A 16,361-nucleotide genomic window follows, 5' to 3' on the forward strand; every position below is an offset into this window, starting at 1 on the left:
TTATGTACATTCTCTGAAACAGTGTATCAAATTTATTCAAACTTACCACTGCATTTCTGGCATTAACCTCATTAATACTGTTGTATTTTATTCTATTCTTAAATATAAAATGTCTTCAGAGTGTTACATATTTCATAAGTGATACAATGTATGGATATGAGAAGCGTATTTCCAGAGTGATGAGGAATGCAATGTCCCATCAGCGTGGGAAAGTCTATATTTTATTTGAAAAATACTTATACGAATAAACATTTTGTCCCCTTTGTTTATTCAAAGAAAACATAACAATCTCCAACAGTAATATTTGCTTAAGGAGGTATTTGTAACCTAATTTCATATAATATTGTACATTTGACATTTCTCTTTTCTTAAAAAAAAATATATATATTTTTGGAGACTTTGGAAAAATAAGAATGGCCCAATACCTGCAATGCTGCTTTAACTGTTTACTGTTCCTCAGAATGCATTGTGCTATTTCATATATATGACAAGTACACAGTCTCTATCATTTTGTAATCCCAAAACAATTACTTGTGTAGGACAATTCAGTTTTCCTCTATTAAAAAAAAAACTTTTTTGTGATTCTTTATGCAACTCTGTTGAGAGGAGTGTGAAATATATGGTTAACTCCATCACCGCCCTAAGTTTAGATTTTGGAAGAGTTTTGCATAAGAATTGTTGTAATTATTTTTCCAAATACCAAGGGCAATAATTATTTTAAACAAATACAACACCGCAGTGCTTGTAACTGAAACATGGCACCACTTAGAATTTGAAAACAAAACTAATTACTACGATTTTCATTTTCCAAACCAAACTGAAATAAAAATTAGACAAATTGTATAAGAGAGTGCCTCCCAGCCCCACATTTTTAAATCAACCAAGATGTTAATAGTTGTATAGATAAAGAAAATCAGTCTCATTACAGTATATTGGTCCAAATGGAATACCCAAATAAAATGCCCAATAATACCCAAATGGAGTAACCAATAAAGTCAACAGTAATCTTTCTATTGACCAATGGACACTGGCTCAACCCCTATGATTTTTAAGCTGACAACATACCTTAGACCAACCAGGTGTGCCTTGACAATCTTTCAAGGGTGCTGCAGGGTGCCATGTTAGCACTGTTGGGCGTACAAATATGAGCAACAAGATAAACTCAGAGATATCAAACAGGAATTCATAGTGTCAAAAGCATTCTGACCTGTTGTGGTCTTTCTGAGTTCTTTGCAACAGAAGAATTGCTCCATTTTTCTGTAGTCAAAGAGTTAAAGCTAAGAGTTGGCATTTCTGAGGGGTGACTTGAGTCTAACTACGGGTGTCCTAAAACTAAAAAGGTTAAGAACCGTTGCCATAGGCACTGTTTTTTTCTCTTCAGTATTTACTCAGACCACCTTTCCAGATTACAAGTCATGATTACAACATTCTGAGGATCCTCACCTTTTCAATGAAAAGTATTTGTTTGAATTATTTTGATTAGTATAATGGATGTAAATACATTATTAATCAACAGTCACTGTAGAAAAATAATATTGTATATTGATAAACCCTTAAGTAACCCCACGTAGCTCTATTCTGAGTCAAAATCTTCCAGCTTTAGAAAAGTTGGGCCGCTTCCAGTGTTTGGGTTGGCAAAGCTGCAATAGAATTTGTGTTTAGGCATAGAGTAAATTGTTTTTAAACATGAGTAATACAAGAAATCCACAAAAGATTTAAGTGAAGTCAATACAATCAGACTCAACCACAAACTGGAAAAGATTTTCACACACAATTTTCACTGCATGTAAACTTTGCTTAAACCAGCAGAGTGACAAAATGATCATGGCTGCCATGAGACAGAATGTTAATTTCCTTTCTGTTTAATCATATTAACACAGACATCATCAAATATTGTTGTAGTGTATTGCTGGGACAAGAAAAGAGAGGGAGAAATGATGAGATAATGGTAGAAGAAATCCTGCAAACCTGTTTATTCTCCATGATGAGGCCCTTCCTTGTGGCCCTGGAGGTTTGGTATTCTGTCATTAGTCATTCAAACAACACAGTATTATGATGTGTACTGGAATAAAGACAGTAACCATAGCAAGCATGCAGACTCATAATGATATAATAACACATTTTGGAGCTTCTTGTGGGGAGGACATATCAAACAGAACACACCGCAGCATCAGTGCAGAAGTCTCAACAGCCCCAGAGCAGAATATGCACTTCACATGATTTAGCAGAGGTCCCGTGGACAGTATATGTGTGCTGTAGCAACAAAGGTGTAGGGAACATTACAAAGCATTCAAAAGAGTTTTATTCTTTCTAGGAGATATGATTTCTTACTCTCATTAATTTAACCAGAACATGAACATTATGAGAGGCTATCTGCCTATGTACTTGCTCTTCAATTCTGTTTGGCTTCAAACCTGCATATATTACGATGCACATAATAATCAAGCACCATATATACTACTGCATATGTTCAAACTGCAATTGATTTCACTTACTCTATGGGAAGGAGAGATTAATTCAGTATAAACTTACCTAGTTTCTATAATTTAAAACTATACCATAATAATGAATAGTAATTTCTGAGTAGAAGTAACACAAAGTATTATGGAACGTGGATACTATAGATTATGAAAGCTTTTGTCTTTAAGTTACTTACTTACCCATCACTCTATTGATGCTACACAAAAATACAAATGGTGGACAAACTAAGAATAATTTTAACCAGTAAGAATTTTCTCTTCAAAATATTTTGCACCACTAGGTGCATTATGATTTCAATTTAAGGGAATGTTTAAAAAAGAACTTAACATTAAGCACTCAGTTCAGTATTGTACTAAATGGAAATAGCTCTTACATAAAGTTCTCTGAGAGTTTATTTTTCCAGAGACATTCTGCAATAGACATTAACTGAATCAGGATATTGGACTAGAGAAAGATCAAATTCAAGAATATTTCATCGTTTTTTTTCCCCCAGCTTCCACTGAAAGTTTGAATTTTGGCATTTGAAACAGGGAATATTTAATCGTAAATTATCCTGTTCACCGTCCCTTTTCTTTCATCAGCTTTTATTATAACTTTGATACTCTCACAAGTTCATGTTCCATAAGCTATTTTTAAGAAATGTTGCTTCTTGTGGGTAAAATTTGTTTGGAGAACATGAAGTAACAAGAAGCCATGGAAACAGGATGAGATTATGGGAAGCACAGTGGCAGCAAACAGCAAAAGAAAGTTGTAAGTGTTTCTTTCCAAGCTTGTGAGCTTTGTATTAATACAGCTGATAGGCAGCATGAGCCTGAAAGGATTTGTCTGTATAATGTCATATGGGACTTATAAAAACTTCCAAACTCTCAAAAGTAAGGTCATTGTGAGCTTAGCAGAAGGTCCAGTTTATAGCTAACCCTTTTGCAGACATGTAGTGGTGATGGAGGGCTTAAGGAGTTTCCCAGCTCCCTTGTACGGCCTGAACGGACACATACAACTGATGTCTCTGCCTGATGGGTAAAGCAAAAATGTTTCTTATTCTACTACCCTTAGGGAAAATGGCATCCCAAAGGTACAGGAAAGGGTGGGGAAGATACAATGGAGAGTATGTTAGGACTGATTCACTGGTGTTGCTGCTCCTCCATACTTGCTTACTAAGTCTAATATTGGTGCACTTTTAACCTCAACCATTTAAAAGGGCAGAGTAGCAGATATTCGTCCCTTGTGCATTGGAGAGGTGGGGAAAAAATCTCCTCCCCCAAGGAGTTTTCAACCACTACATCACTCTTAATGCTGGGCTGTCATCTTTTTCCTTTCAGATTATTGTGATGCCTGGGACTATTACAGCATGGGAGCATGACAGACAAAAAGCAGAAGAAAACTTCTTTCCTGCTTCCCTAAGGAAAATGTGAGAAAAGGCTGGATTGAGTGTTAAAATGCTGACAATGCAGCATCCATAATGATGGACAATTAACAATGGAGTAGCTTGATTTATTCAACTCAATGTGAACGCCAGTAATGGCATTTTACATATAACTTTTTTCCACCTCCATTGACTTTAAAGTATGCTCATGTACCCATCAAACATTATATTAGGAAAACAAAAAGAATACAGCTTGTTGTGCCTCATGGGGAATTTTTTAAGATCCTTCAGCATTACACAAAAATAAATAGAAAATAAATAAATAAATAACCCAAGTAGCATCAACTTAAACTCCTTGTTTTCCACACTGAGACAATATTTTACCAGCAGCTTTATTTTTTCCTTTGGTCACATTAATATGCAAATAAATGTGACATGTGACTAGGGAATCCCTAGAATCGTAAAATGACTGTTGTAGCTTCTAGTCACAGAGCAGCATGAAACTAGTTAGATTCAAACACTGATCTGAGTGAAGCCCACTGACCTGAACCCCTGCATAGGTAATGGTGCCTCCATTGTTACTTTTACCAAGAGTGCCTATGCCTTATCTGCTTCACTGCATAGGAAATATTTCATACTATTCTGTCTGGATTTTTGCGGAAAGATAAAAAGACAAGTCAGAAATAATGGATGTGACAGCTTCTGGACCACTCCATAAATAGTGCAGGCCTGGTGAATATGGGCTGCACATGTGTTTATACAGGCAACCAATCTCCTCCTAACTATTTAGAGGGGCACAACACATGCTGGTGCTTCCGTAAGGCTCAGTTTGATGCTAATAAAGGCCCATACCAAAAAGCCATTTGAAGGGATAGTCCCAGTGTTTCCTTTCTGTAAAGGAATGGATTGTAGGAGGCTGTCACATCAGTAATAAACCCCACAGGTTACTTTAGGCTGGTCCCAAGGCCTTAAGAGCTAGAAATAGTGTCACAACCCTCTGCATAAGATTAGCTCTCTAGAGAGCTATCCTCATAAACAGGCACCATCATAGACTTACTGTAGCTCTGGTATGTTATACATATTGCAATAAAAATGTCATTGCTTGGTTTATTTTAGATATTGTTATGGATGTGGTACCACAGACTTTATTGAGCAATTAAAAAATATACACAAGGGACAGCAGTATCTCTTTTTTTTGTATTTTTTAAAATTTGCTTTTCTTCCAACTGAAGAACCCAGTTTCATATATGAAAAGGGCACTTTTTTTCCTACAGTAACTGTGTACAACTTGTTCAGTTCCAAGTTATTCATGTATTGTTACTGTTGCTGTGGTTATACCTCCAGTTGTTTGGGAACTAAAACATTTTTGTTCCAAGAATGATAACTAAGTTGTTCTTTCTGATTCTATTTCTCCATAGAGTTCAGCTAGCTTCTTGAACTCTGGTCCCCAGTCACCAAGGTAATTATAATCCTGGTCAGAGTGCGTAGTAGCTGAATCCAGAGAGCTGATAGATCCGGCTTCTGATCTATGACCCTCATATGCATATGTCTGTAGTGAGTCATATGGGGGCACGCTGGGATCCAGATCAGCCTCTGCCAGTCTTTGTTTAATAAATTCTTGAACATCTATACTGTCAAGGCTGGAGGAAGGTTGATGTCTTGGTGTGGGTTTCACTTCGGGCCGTACATCCCGTCGATACTTTAGCTCCTCAGCTGCCGATGGATTCCTCAGGGCTGTGATGTCAAATGCTTCAGTATCCTCCTCCCCACCACCCTCATCATCATATGTGACAATGTTTTCCCGGACATCTTCCTCAGAAATGATCAGCGGCTCCTTTTTGCTGCGCCTTAGTGTGATGAAAAGGACCACAATAGCTAAAGAGAAAACTGAAGTTATTAGATCAGGTTTATGAACACTGCATATAAAAAAAGTATTCTACTTTTTTCATCAGGTGTGAAATAAGTAACTTTCTGGTCTCATGAACAGAATGAAGGGGGAACTGCTATGTGGGTGCCTGTATTCTTATGCTGGCCTTAAACTGAGTTGTGATTAATTCAGATGCCTGTCTATATACAATGTGACCAAAACATAAAAAACCTGGATGCCTCAAATTAGGCCTTTAGGAAAAGATTCTGAGATGAAATAAACTGATTTCCTAAGGAGGTATGTCAGTTTGCAACACCTCAGTTTCAGGCTTTTAAAAATGGCATTTAATATCTCAGTAAGGGCAACCTGATTTTTTTTCCAGGTGCAAAGCATTAATAGATTACACTGACTTCAGTGGCCATCCTGGCTGCCCAGTTCTTCTGAACATCAGACCACTTGGTATCATAACTTGCTTTAGTTACTGTCCTGTTATTCTACCCCACAACAGTTCTACTTATCAAGACACTCTTTCCACATTTCCATTTCCCTTTAAGGCCTCTTGTCACATGCAGCTTTATTGGCTACTGACCACTCCTCACTCCCTTACTCATTGATGAATGTAGGGTCTTTGCGCAACTATGGCAAACATAATAAGAAGCAGGTGTAGGAGAAGCATTCAATCCCTGGGTTCCGGAGACATGCCAATGCACCAAGAAGCCGTGGCCCCACTACCCTGTGCCAGAGGTAGGTCATCCATCCTGCAGGGCCCAATGACTCGGATGCCTCTGATGTAAATCAACCACATCTGTACATTTTAAAGTTACATCTTAACATGTGACAGAATTGGTTGCACTGAGCTATGTCAATTTGTCAAAAGAATACAGGCTTTCAGGGGAGATACATTGATTTTAAAAAATACGTGGGTCATGAAACAAGCACCATTGTTTTAAACATTCTGCATTAGAAAAAAGCAAACGTACAGTAGAGGGATGTTTCTATACACAGCAGGTTGTATCTCTGCTGAAAGATAATATTAACTAATTGGTTACATCAAAATTGTCCTGAGTAAATAACATGTCAAGAGAAAATGCACTTCCAAGGGCATTTATCTAATGAAATCATCTTACTGTCTCATATGTCCTTTACCCTCTAGATTACGTTGTGCATTGCTATCAGTTCATTTCACAAAAGTAATTAAGAAGTGGCTTTTATACAATTGAATGTTGCTTCTTACAGAGCAATACATTTCACAAAGCTTTCCCTTCATTTCTTCTTTATCATTTTTCCAACTGTGCCAGAGATGGTACTTAAATCAGTGCCTTTCTGAAAATATTCCAAATTACCTGAGGAGATCTGCACTGGTAATTACTCTATGACCTCTGAAAGAATTGTGTCTAAGGAGTCTAATCTTTCAACAATCTGCTTTTAAGACATTTTTCCTATTACTTTTAGCTAAATATTTTTTTTAGAAAATATAACCATAGCTTTGTATGTCTGATTTCTAATTACAAAAAGCAATCCCCGGTTCAGAACCACATTATATGTCACTCCATTGCCACATTCTAAAGGCTAGAGAATATAGAGGATGTAGGTACTTAACGCTAAGAGCTGCTTACCCAGAAGGATGAGGACACAGAGAAGAATTGCAATTAAAGCTCCCGTGCTCAAACCAGCTGAGGAGAGGAAAGCTTCAGCATGACAGGTTCGCACACGTCCATCTCTCTCACATGCACACACCCTGATTGTAAGTGTGCTGCTACTGGTCAGGGAGGGGATTCCAGTATCAGAAATCAAAATAGGGAGGTAATAGACATCTTGAGTAGTTCGACTGAATCTTCTCCGTCTGGTCAGAATGCTGGCTGTATTATCTACAACACCAAAAAGCAGAATGCCACCTTAATAGAAACTAAATTTTATAATTTGTACCTTACCCACCTCAAAGGGCTAACTGTAATTCTTTTGGTCCTGATTTATATTTACATTATACTTTATGCCAAATTGGGTCCACCTCCCTAGTAAGGCCCCTTTCCATGGTCCATATGGTGTAAAAACTCCTTGGTATAAATAAGAATAAGGCTTCTCTTACAGGCTTCAGAGGGCAGTGAATTTTCAGGAGTGATCTGAATAAGGAGAGCATAGTGGCCAAAAACACAGCTGTGAGAAGTTCAGGGTGAAGATGATAGCTGATGCTGAGAGTTACAGTGGTGGGCATGGGAAGTTAAAAGGTGAGAGTGGGAAAGGTAGTGCAGCTACAGAACAGAAGAGGGAGAAAGTTTTTGTCAAATTCTGTCATCTTAATATGAACCCCAGGTGTAGCTGGTATGCATGGCAGTTAATAAAATTAGTAATCATTATCCCATTACATTTATATTACAGTAATACCCAAAGGCTCCAATTAGGATCAGGTCTCCATTCTGCAAGTTACTGCACAAACATACATGAAGGCACAGTTTCTGCCTCAAAGGGCCTATTGCTAAGAAGACGAAGTGAGAAGGAAAAGTTTTCAATTAGCAATAATTGTGCCTTGGATTAACCTCATTGGCTACGATACTGGATCTGCAGGGTTGTTACAGTTCTCTAAAAGTTATTATAAACAAAGCAACAATCACTTAGCTCCATCGACTGTCACCCCAGACACAATTAAATGACTGGTTTCTTAAAGGCACTGGGGCAGAGATGAGTCCTGAGGAGTCAATTGAAGAAGGAAGGTAGTTAGATTTCAGATCAGATTAGGGGGATATCTTGCAATAATGGGTGAATAAGGCTCTGGCAAAAGGCTAATGAAGCTGTTATTATTATTACAGTAAAAGTGATGGGTGTGTGCAAGCCTGTAGAATCATAGCACATGACAATGGAAATGTAGCAGCGTGATAAAGAGCAGGGGAAAGGAAACAATGTGATGATCTTGTAACATTACTGGGAGTTACCATATGAGGCTTTTATAAATAGGTTTGAAAAGCTTTGTTTAACCAGAGCCTCAGAAGATCTTACAGGTGCATTTACTCTGATGTACATTGTTTTTCTGGAAACTGTTTCTCTTGTCATTATTAAAGTCTATTCACTATTTGAGCCTCTCTTACTGGAACTATATCTTTAAGTGCTGAGTTGCTGCCTACAGAATGTGCCTAGATAAACATCATGGGATTAAAAAAATCTGTGAATGCTGAAGAATACTAAAAACCAAACAGCCAATTAAGGCATAAGCTTTGGCACAGCCCTCCGGAATGAACTGGGAAGTATGAATGTTCTGAGTGGAGGAAACTGAAAATAAAGAGCATGGACATTTTTGAAAGAGTCTGTAACATGTGGGTTGGCATAAGTCAAATAGAGATTTTGCTCAAATTGCTCTGATAAGCAACACACCAATACAAGTGAGTAGATATCGCTGACTAAATGGATATGGGTGCAAGAATACAACCAATACTGTGTTTTCTAGCCCATATTGCTGCTTGTTCTTTGTGTCAAGTGGGTGAGATTCTAGCTAGGATGAATATATATTGCTTACTTAGTGCTGAATCAATATGTCATTCTTTCTCCATCAAGCCCTTTATGCCAATGTTTTAAACATTAATTTCAGCTATTTCTCTCTCTTGACATTTCACTTGTGCCTGTGGCCAGACTTGTATCCAGCCTTTATCGGCATAGCATTGATACTTGTTGCAATCACTCAAACATTTAATCCTTAACATGCATGTAAAGCAGAAAAGTAACATCTCCCATTACCAAAGACATCACAACATTTGCCTGAGCCAAGAATTGAATTTACCTAAGTCTCAGCCCACAGGCTTCTTGTCTAGAGACCTTTCTTGCTTTCTCAATAAGCTCTTTGGTAAATGACTTAGTTACATATTTATTTATCTTTGTCCTCCATGTCCTACTGAGCATAATTCCTTTGTAACAATCCTGTAAACCTCCTATTGCCCTATGTCAAGAGACAATTTAAGGATACTGTCCAGGGCTGCCTGCCCAGTAAACTTCTTCCAGTGCTTGAGAGGCATGGAGCCATCCATTTAAAATGTCTTTTGTCTGCATCTCTCTACTTTGTTGTTTGCATAAACTTAAATGAATAACTTGTCAGCACCCACTGATACCATGCTCATTCAAAACAGTATGAGAGGCTGTCAAAGAGATTCAGCATGGAAATTATTATAAATACAGATATAACCTGCTTCTTTCCTGCTGAGGGAGCAAATAACAACTACTGCTGCCACCGTCAGCAACAGAAAAAATTAAGTGTGTGTCAAATAATCTACCAAAAATGTTGCATAAGTCTGAAAGAATTGTTTTTTGGGGCAGGAAAAGCATTTCAAAATACACCAAAACCCCCAAAAGAATACCATTAATGAGTAAGCTTCCTGAAATGTATATGTATATGCATATGCATATATAGAGAGAAATGATCCTATTGAATTTTAGTTTCTCATGTAGTATTAAATCTGGAGCTAGGACATTTTATTAACACCCCAAGTGGATACCTCCAGTCATACTTGTTGTTTTACCATCAATGGACATGTTGTTTCCACCTTATTCTGCAACCACATATGGGAGTAGTCTGTTTTGTGATAAAATTGTGTTACTTAATTGAAAAAAAAAACAAGTGAATGTCACTGGGATTCAGATTACATTTACTATATAAGGAGACCTCTTCCTCACAGCAGTGACAGCACTGGCCTGCTGATTCTAATCAGAGTATGCCACATACAGAGAGGTTCATCAAGCTCCATGGCTCATGGGACTTACTGGGCTCTGCCAGTTTAATGTGAAAAGAAATGGAAGACTCACAAGGCTTATTTTACAGGCTGAACTAGATTGTTCTTTGGTACATGCATGACCTTTTACATTTAATAAAATGTGATATACAAACAATTTCAGTGGGTTTCTCTAGCTTACTGGTAGTGAGGGGGTTTCCTGATGGTGTGCTTTTTACAAAGGGCTATGTCATCAGCATTTGCTTGTTATTCATTATAGGTGAAATCCAAAGTGAAAATATAGCACAAGTGCAGAAAAAAGCACATGCTAAGGCTATGCATAGATGCTAATTTCCAACAGAAGACAGAGAGATGGCAGGCACTACAGAGCTGCTTCCTAGGCCACCCTGACCTTAGAGAATCCCATTAATTGATAGCCTGCACTATACCCTGGCTTTGGAAGGAGACAAACTGTCAAGTGGCGGTGGCAGCTACTGAAAAGCAGAAGCTGCCACAGACAGCCAGGGTTGGCTCCAGCCCTACAAGAATGCCCCCCCACTTCCCAAATCCTGCCAACCAGCTGATTACCAAGGGCAGGCTGCTGCTCCAGGCTTTGCCTCAGGTGCCAAACTTCCTTGCCACAGCACTGCTGGGGACACAGCTATCTGCCCAGCTCCACACTTTTCTGGTCTGGCCTCAAGCAGTATGGGGAGAAGCAATTCACTGCAGTGGCAATGCTCTTGAGGTCAGCTGGGCAGTGCAGGTGGCAAGGGGAAGCTAGAGGGATCAGGAAATGGAAACCAGGACCTGGGAGGGGGAAAACGTCCTGTGTACATGGCTCCCAGTCCCTCTGGCTTTGCTTAACCCACTGCCATGCAGCTGAGTGGCTGGCATGGCAGTTTAAAAGTCTGAGGGGATGGGATCCAGGAGTGCAAAGGCTTTCTCTAGTTCGGCTCATGGCTCTCTCTTTCCACACCACACCACATGCCCCTATAACCAACTGAGCAGTGGAGTGACAATTTAACAGTTGGCAGGTGAAAACAGGGTCCTTGAGTCCTGCTTCCAGTTTTCAGCTTTTCAACTGCCACCCTGCTACTCAGGTGAGTGGCAGGGCAGCAAGTGGAAGCCAGCAGGAGCTGGCAAAGCCCTCTGCCTCTTCCACAAACTGGGGACTGCCCAGTTTGGGGAAGAGGCAGGAAGCAATGGGTGCTGCTCCAATTCTGAAAAGTTCTCCTGGTTTATGGGATGGGAAGAGCAGCTGCCCCCACAAAGCTTTCTCAGGACCAGGGTGCCCTGGTCTCAAGAAGGCAGTTTTGCCCAGGAGCAGTTAAGCCAGAGGAAAGTGTACAGACATTCAGTCTCCCAGGAGAAACTGCCTCAGAAGCAATTTAACCGTAATTGTTTCCAGGTCTCCCCGCACAAGAGTGGCCATTTTTGCTCTGGGAGAAAAAGTCTGAACATCTGTACACCTTTGGTTTCTAATAGCTAGAGGCTAATGACAGAATCTTTGCCAGTCTGAATATGGATGCTCCCTTTAGAATGCAAGCCGGACTTCAAGTCTGCCTTCCCTCCAAATGAGAAGCCAGGAGAAGAGGAAACTTACACTGAGTTTAAAACCTAAACGAGACCCACATACCACATAAACAACAGCTAAATCTAAATTTAAGAATACCCAGCAATCTCAGTATAACCTGAATGCAGTTCTCACTGCCTTCTTACCTTTTAAAAAATATATTATTACCTCATCATACGCTCATACAATTCCACTGGCTTCCTAGTAAATCAGGATCCAATTTAAAATTGCTTCTTTCTTTAAAAATAGAACATTTTCTAGTTTATTCTATGGCTTTCATAGCCACTTACTTCTCCATTCAACTTTTCACTTCCCAGAACTGGCTTCCTTTCTGCCCTTCCATGTAATTTTACTATACCATGGGGGAAGCCCTCTTCTCCATAGACCCCATAGTCAGGAACTGCTCTTCTTTCCCGTTGCAAAGGACTCTTCGTTTTCTTTCACATCCCAAATGAAAAGGCATGTTCTCTCCTTGGATTACATCTTAATTTATCTCCATGTTCAAGTTTAAAACTATGTTTCACTGAGTTGGGCAAAACCTGGAACACTCAATACAATTTTCCAGAATTATGGAACAGCTCAGATTCAACTACTTATCCACAGCTGTATATCACATCTCACGGCTATTTCTACACAAAGCTCTTGAATCCAGTTTGCAAAAAACACATTATCTTAAATAAAATATTATTAGATAGCACTGTATTTTCAAGTGTGATGATAATAAGGAGTATACTGTTGGTGATCACTGATAATGATACTTTGAACTATCCCTCATATAGTCCTAATTGTACAATGAATGATGATGCTGGTTAAAATGATCTCCCAGAGGGCAGTGTTAACTCTCCCACTGTTTTAAATGAGGTCAAGATTTCAGACTTTTGTGTGTGTGTGTGTGGGGGGGGGGTGTTACACATGCTCCAGAGGTGGGAGTGCTGCACTTTAATCAGAGTGGCTCTGGGAGCTACTGTAATTTAAGCAACCACAGTGTTTCCTGTATCAGCATCTCCACAATTCAAAATGGCAGTGTGGGCACTTTAAAGCTTGCTGAGCAAGCTTTAGTTAAAGCGTCCTCACCACCATTTGAAGTACAGGGATGCTGATACACAAGACACAGAGGCTGCTGGAGCATGCTAATTAACATGCTGTAGCAGCAGATTTGATTGATATTTGATAGAATTGAATTATCAATTAATCGAGTCTGTTCTAACACACTGTAATTACAGTGCATTGGAGCATCCTACCCTTTATTTATAGGCACCCTTTATTTTCAGAGTTCAAAGTTTCAGTGTTCCAAGAACTAGACATGGAAAAACTGAATTTAAGCAAGGCGATAATCTTGTAAAAGACCAGACAAAATAATCATTTTGGCCGGGTGCAGACATTACACTTTTATAGGTATAAGTGATCAGAAACCAGTCTATACCCATAACAGATCAGAAGTTTGGCTCTCAAAGACTGGTTTAAAAATGGGGGAACCCAATCTAAGATTTGAACCCCCTGCCCACTGCTCAAATCAAAGGGTGAATATGTGTTCTTTTTGTTACCAAAGTATACTATGCCACTTTCAGAAAACCAGATAACAAATCCACCTCAGGCTTTTTGAATGTCTGTACCTTGCCTTTAAGTGATTATTTCACCCAGGGAGCACAATTAGGTTTTTAAAATCCAGTTGTTGGATTCTATCAAATATATGATATCAAATATTGATTCTAATCAATCAGAACTTTCTCATAATGAAGCACTTCAGGCAAAAGGTAACCAAGTAGATGAGGCTCATCCCTATTATTGTAATGGCCACATGGCTTTAAAAACAAAGTCAAATCTTGAATGGTACTTGGTGCATGGAATTCCCACTAACTGTAGTAGGAATGATAAGTGTTCAGTGTCTCTGAGGATACAGATTTTATACAGGAAAGGAAAACTATTTTTGAATAGAATGGTCCTAGGAAAGGTTACATTTTCAGTTATAACAAAATTAAGTGATGATAATCACTCTACAAACATGCTCAGAAATAACACATTAGGACCATAAAGGGGAAAGAGGTTGAAGTACAATTCCTTCTCTGTGATAAGTGATGCCATATCCATCAACTGAATATCAAAAGTGGCACCAATCATGACCCTCATCTCAACAGATATTATCATCACATTTTTTCTAGCTAAACAGAACTATAATTGTAATAGAATAATGACAATGGTCCTATCAGTAATTTCTATAGTAATGGTGCCCACAGACTTTGAACAACTGAGCCTGGTTACATTTTCTTTATGAACATAGACAGAACAAGACACTCCTACAGAATTCTGCCCCTGTGAATCTGCCTAGGCTAATATTCAAAGGAGGGCCAGTCTTCAAATTTGATCAGGCAAGCATAACCTCCCCCTCACCTCCCCTTACATAAATCTAACTGAGAATGAGCAATTCAATATATGGAGCTACAGCAGCAGTGACAAGAATGCAAACTGAAAAGAAAAAAATATCAGAGACCTAAATATGGAAGAGCAAAAAATGAGGCTTCCTGAGCAGAAAGGGTTTAAGCTCATGAGTAGCAACTTAACAATGATAAAACAAAGATTATTGGCCAAGTTGCCAAAAAAGATTGTTGGAATGTGAGCAGCGAGATGAAATAAGGGAACAGATAATTTCAGACAAGAAAAAAAGACAATACAAAGACTGAAAAATGTGGGGGGGGGAAGGCAAGTTTGGTAGAAGATAAAACAAAAAATTCATGGACAAAGTTGACATTGATAATTTTACAGTGAATATATCCTGAATAAATGAAGTTTAAACATTCTTAAGGGGAGGGGGTAGAAAACATTTGAAAATTAGAAACTGACATTTTATGCTAGATAAAATAAATAAGTAAATGCCAAAGGGAAAAACTACCTGTTGGTGTTTTATACTTGATAACTTTTTAAAAGTAACTATTAGAAGAGACATGGTTACATACATAGTGAGAACAGAAACAGATTCTGTTCTCCCACTTAGAAATATCTTTGATCATGGCTGTTTGTATATTTTGTATTTTCTCTTCAAGTAATTACAGTATGGAGTGAGTAAATGAAGTCCTACACTGTATGCATCTATAAATCTTTATGATTACACACAATTAGGCCACGGGTACAAAAATAGAGCGTATATCCCAGTAAAGACATACACATGTATTAGGACAAGTAAAACATGTTTTATGGTTCTAGAAAACAAGGTCAAGAGTTAACAATATGTATCCTAATACTCATTGTCACTGTGAAAAGACTGTCATAAAGTTACCATATAATATAATAGTAACAAAATCATATGCCTAATTCATTTATACTGTTTCCCAAGGCCCTTTGGAAGTCCTATAAAAGATGACGACTATCATGTCTTCATTTTGCAGATGGAAAAACAAAGAACAATTAAATGAGTTGGTCAAGGTCGCTTCATGGCTAATGACAGCAGCAAAGACAAAAAACAAGGTCTACACCATGGTCTCTTGAATTTAATCCAATCTCCATACAATGGTTAAGACTAAAACAAAACAAACAAGTAAATGAATAAATAAATAAAAATTCATCCAAATCACAGTTGCAAATGTGGTCTGATTTCTGTTCCTAACTTGTTTCAGATTACAATGGGTCACTTTTTTGGGTGAAGGAAATGACTTTGAAGAAAGAAGGGAAAATGTGGCTGTATAATTTACAGAAGGAAATTTTATATATGAAACTGAACAGTTCCACAAACTGAAAACAGTAAAGAGAGCATGCAACACAAATAAGGGTTGATCCAAGTAGGGTTGCAGGAAAGAATAAAAAATGATCTACTAGAAACAACATTAGTTTGAGAAATATGTTAAATATAGGTAGCTGTGTTGTAATACAAAAAAGAGACAGAGGCTGATGAACAGGATCAACAAATTTTATAGTTTGGTTCACAAGCACTGGAAGTGAACCAGGCTTTTTACATCATCAGCTAGAAGATGCAAACTCAGTGACTTTCCCATATTTATCCCACAACAATAACTTTCTTCCATTGAAATAAGGCCCTGGATCTGCTCACTAAGCTGCACTTTCCCTCCTTGAAGAGAGCTAAATAAAATACATGGCTCTTAGGGCTTGCTGGAGGTGAGAGGAGTGACACTTTTCACATGGAAAAATCACTAACTCCAGAACAGAGATTTTTCAGCTCCTTAGTTATATATATCACTCTGGCTATTGTTCACCGAACATACTCAAGCCAGAACTCAAGACTCAGCTCAAGTGGTTTACATAATCCTTGTGGAATATTTGACATAGCTCTAAGCAATATCTTTTCACACTTTAGAAATGTAGACTATGAAGTCTATGGCACTCAAGGCTGTTATCTCATTCTTCTTTATTTCCAAAGTGCCCGATCATCTCTGACTTGAT

At 38.4% G+C, this 16,361-nt stretch overlaps 1 protein-coding gene and 1 non-coding gene across 3 annotated transcripts in view; both read right to left on the bottom strand.

Moving 5' to 3' along the window:
- Positions 1–267: 267 nt before the first annotated feature.
- Positions 268–16,361, bottom strand: part of CDH18 (cadherin 18) — a 1,127,064-nt gene continuing 1,110,970 nt past the window's right edge. For both annotated transcript variants that reach the window (XM_090049911.1, XM_090049912.1), the window contains 2 exons: positions 7,328–7,579; positions 268–5,719 (listed from right to left, as the gene is read on the bottom strand). In XM_090049911.1, coding sequence (XP_089906037.1) covers positions 5,229–5,719; positions 7,328–7,579 — 743 coding nt within the window. In that variant the 3' untranslated portion in view covers positions 268–5,228. The remainder of the gene's footprint in view (positions 5,720–7,327; positions 7,580–16,361) is intronic.
- LOC149864431 (U4 spliceosomal RNA) lies at positions 8,141–8,277 on the bottom strand. The gene has a single exon (XR_016442797.1). It is a non-coding gene; the product is annotated as a U4 spliceosomal RNA (small nuclear RNA).

The sequence above is a fragment of the Crocodylus siamensis genome, chromosome 5 (genome assembly GCF_052110815.1).
Source record: "Crocodylus siamensis isolate JL-2025a chromosome 5, ASM5211081v1, whole genome shotgun sequence".
NCBI classification, from domain to species: domain Eukaryota; kingdom Metazoa; phylum Chordata; order Crocodylia; family Crocodylidae; genus Crocodylus; species Crocodylus siamensis.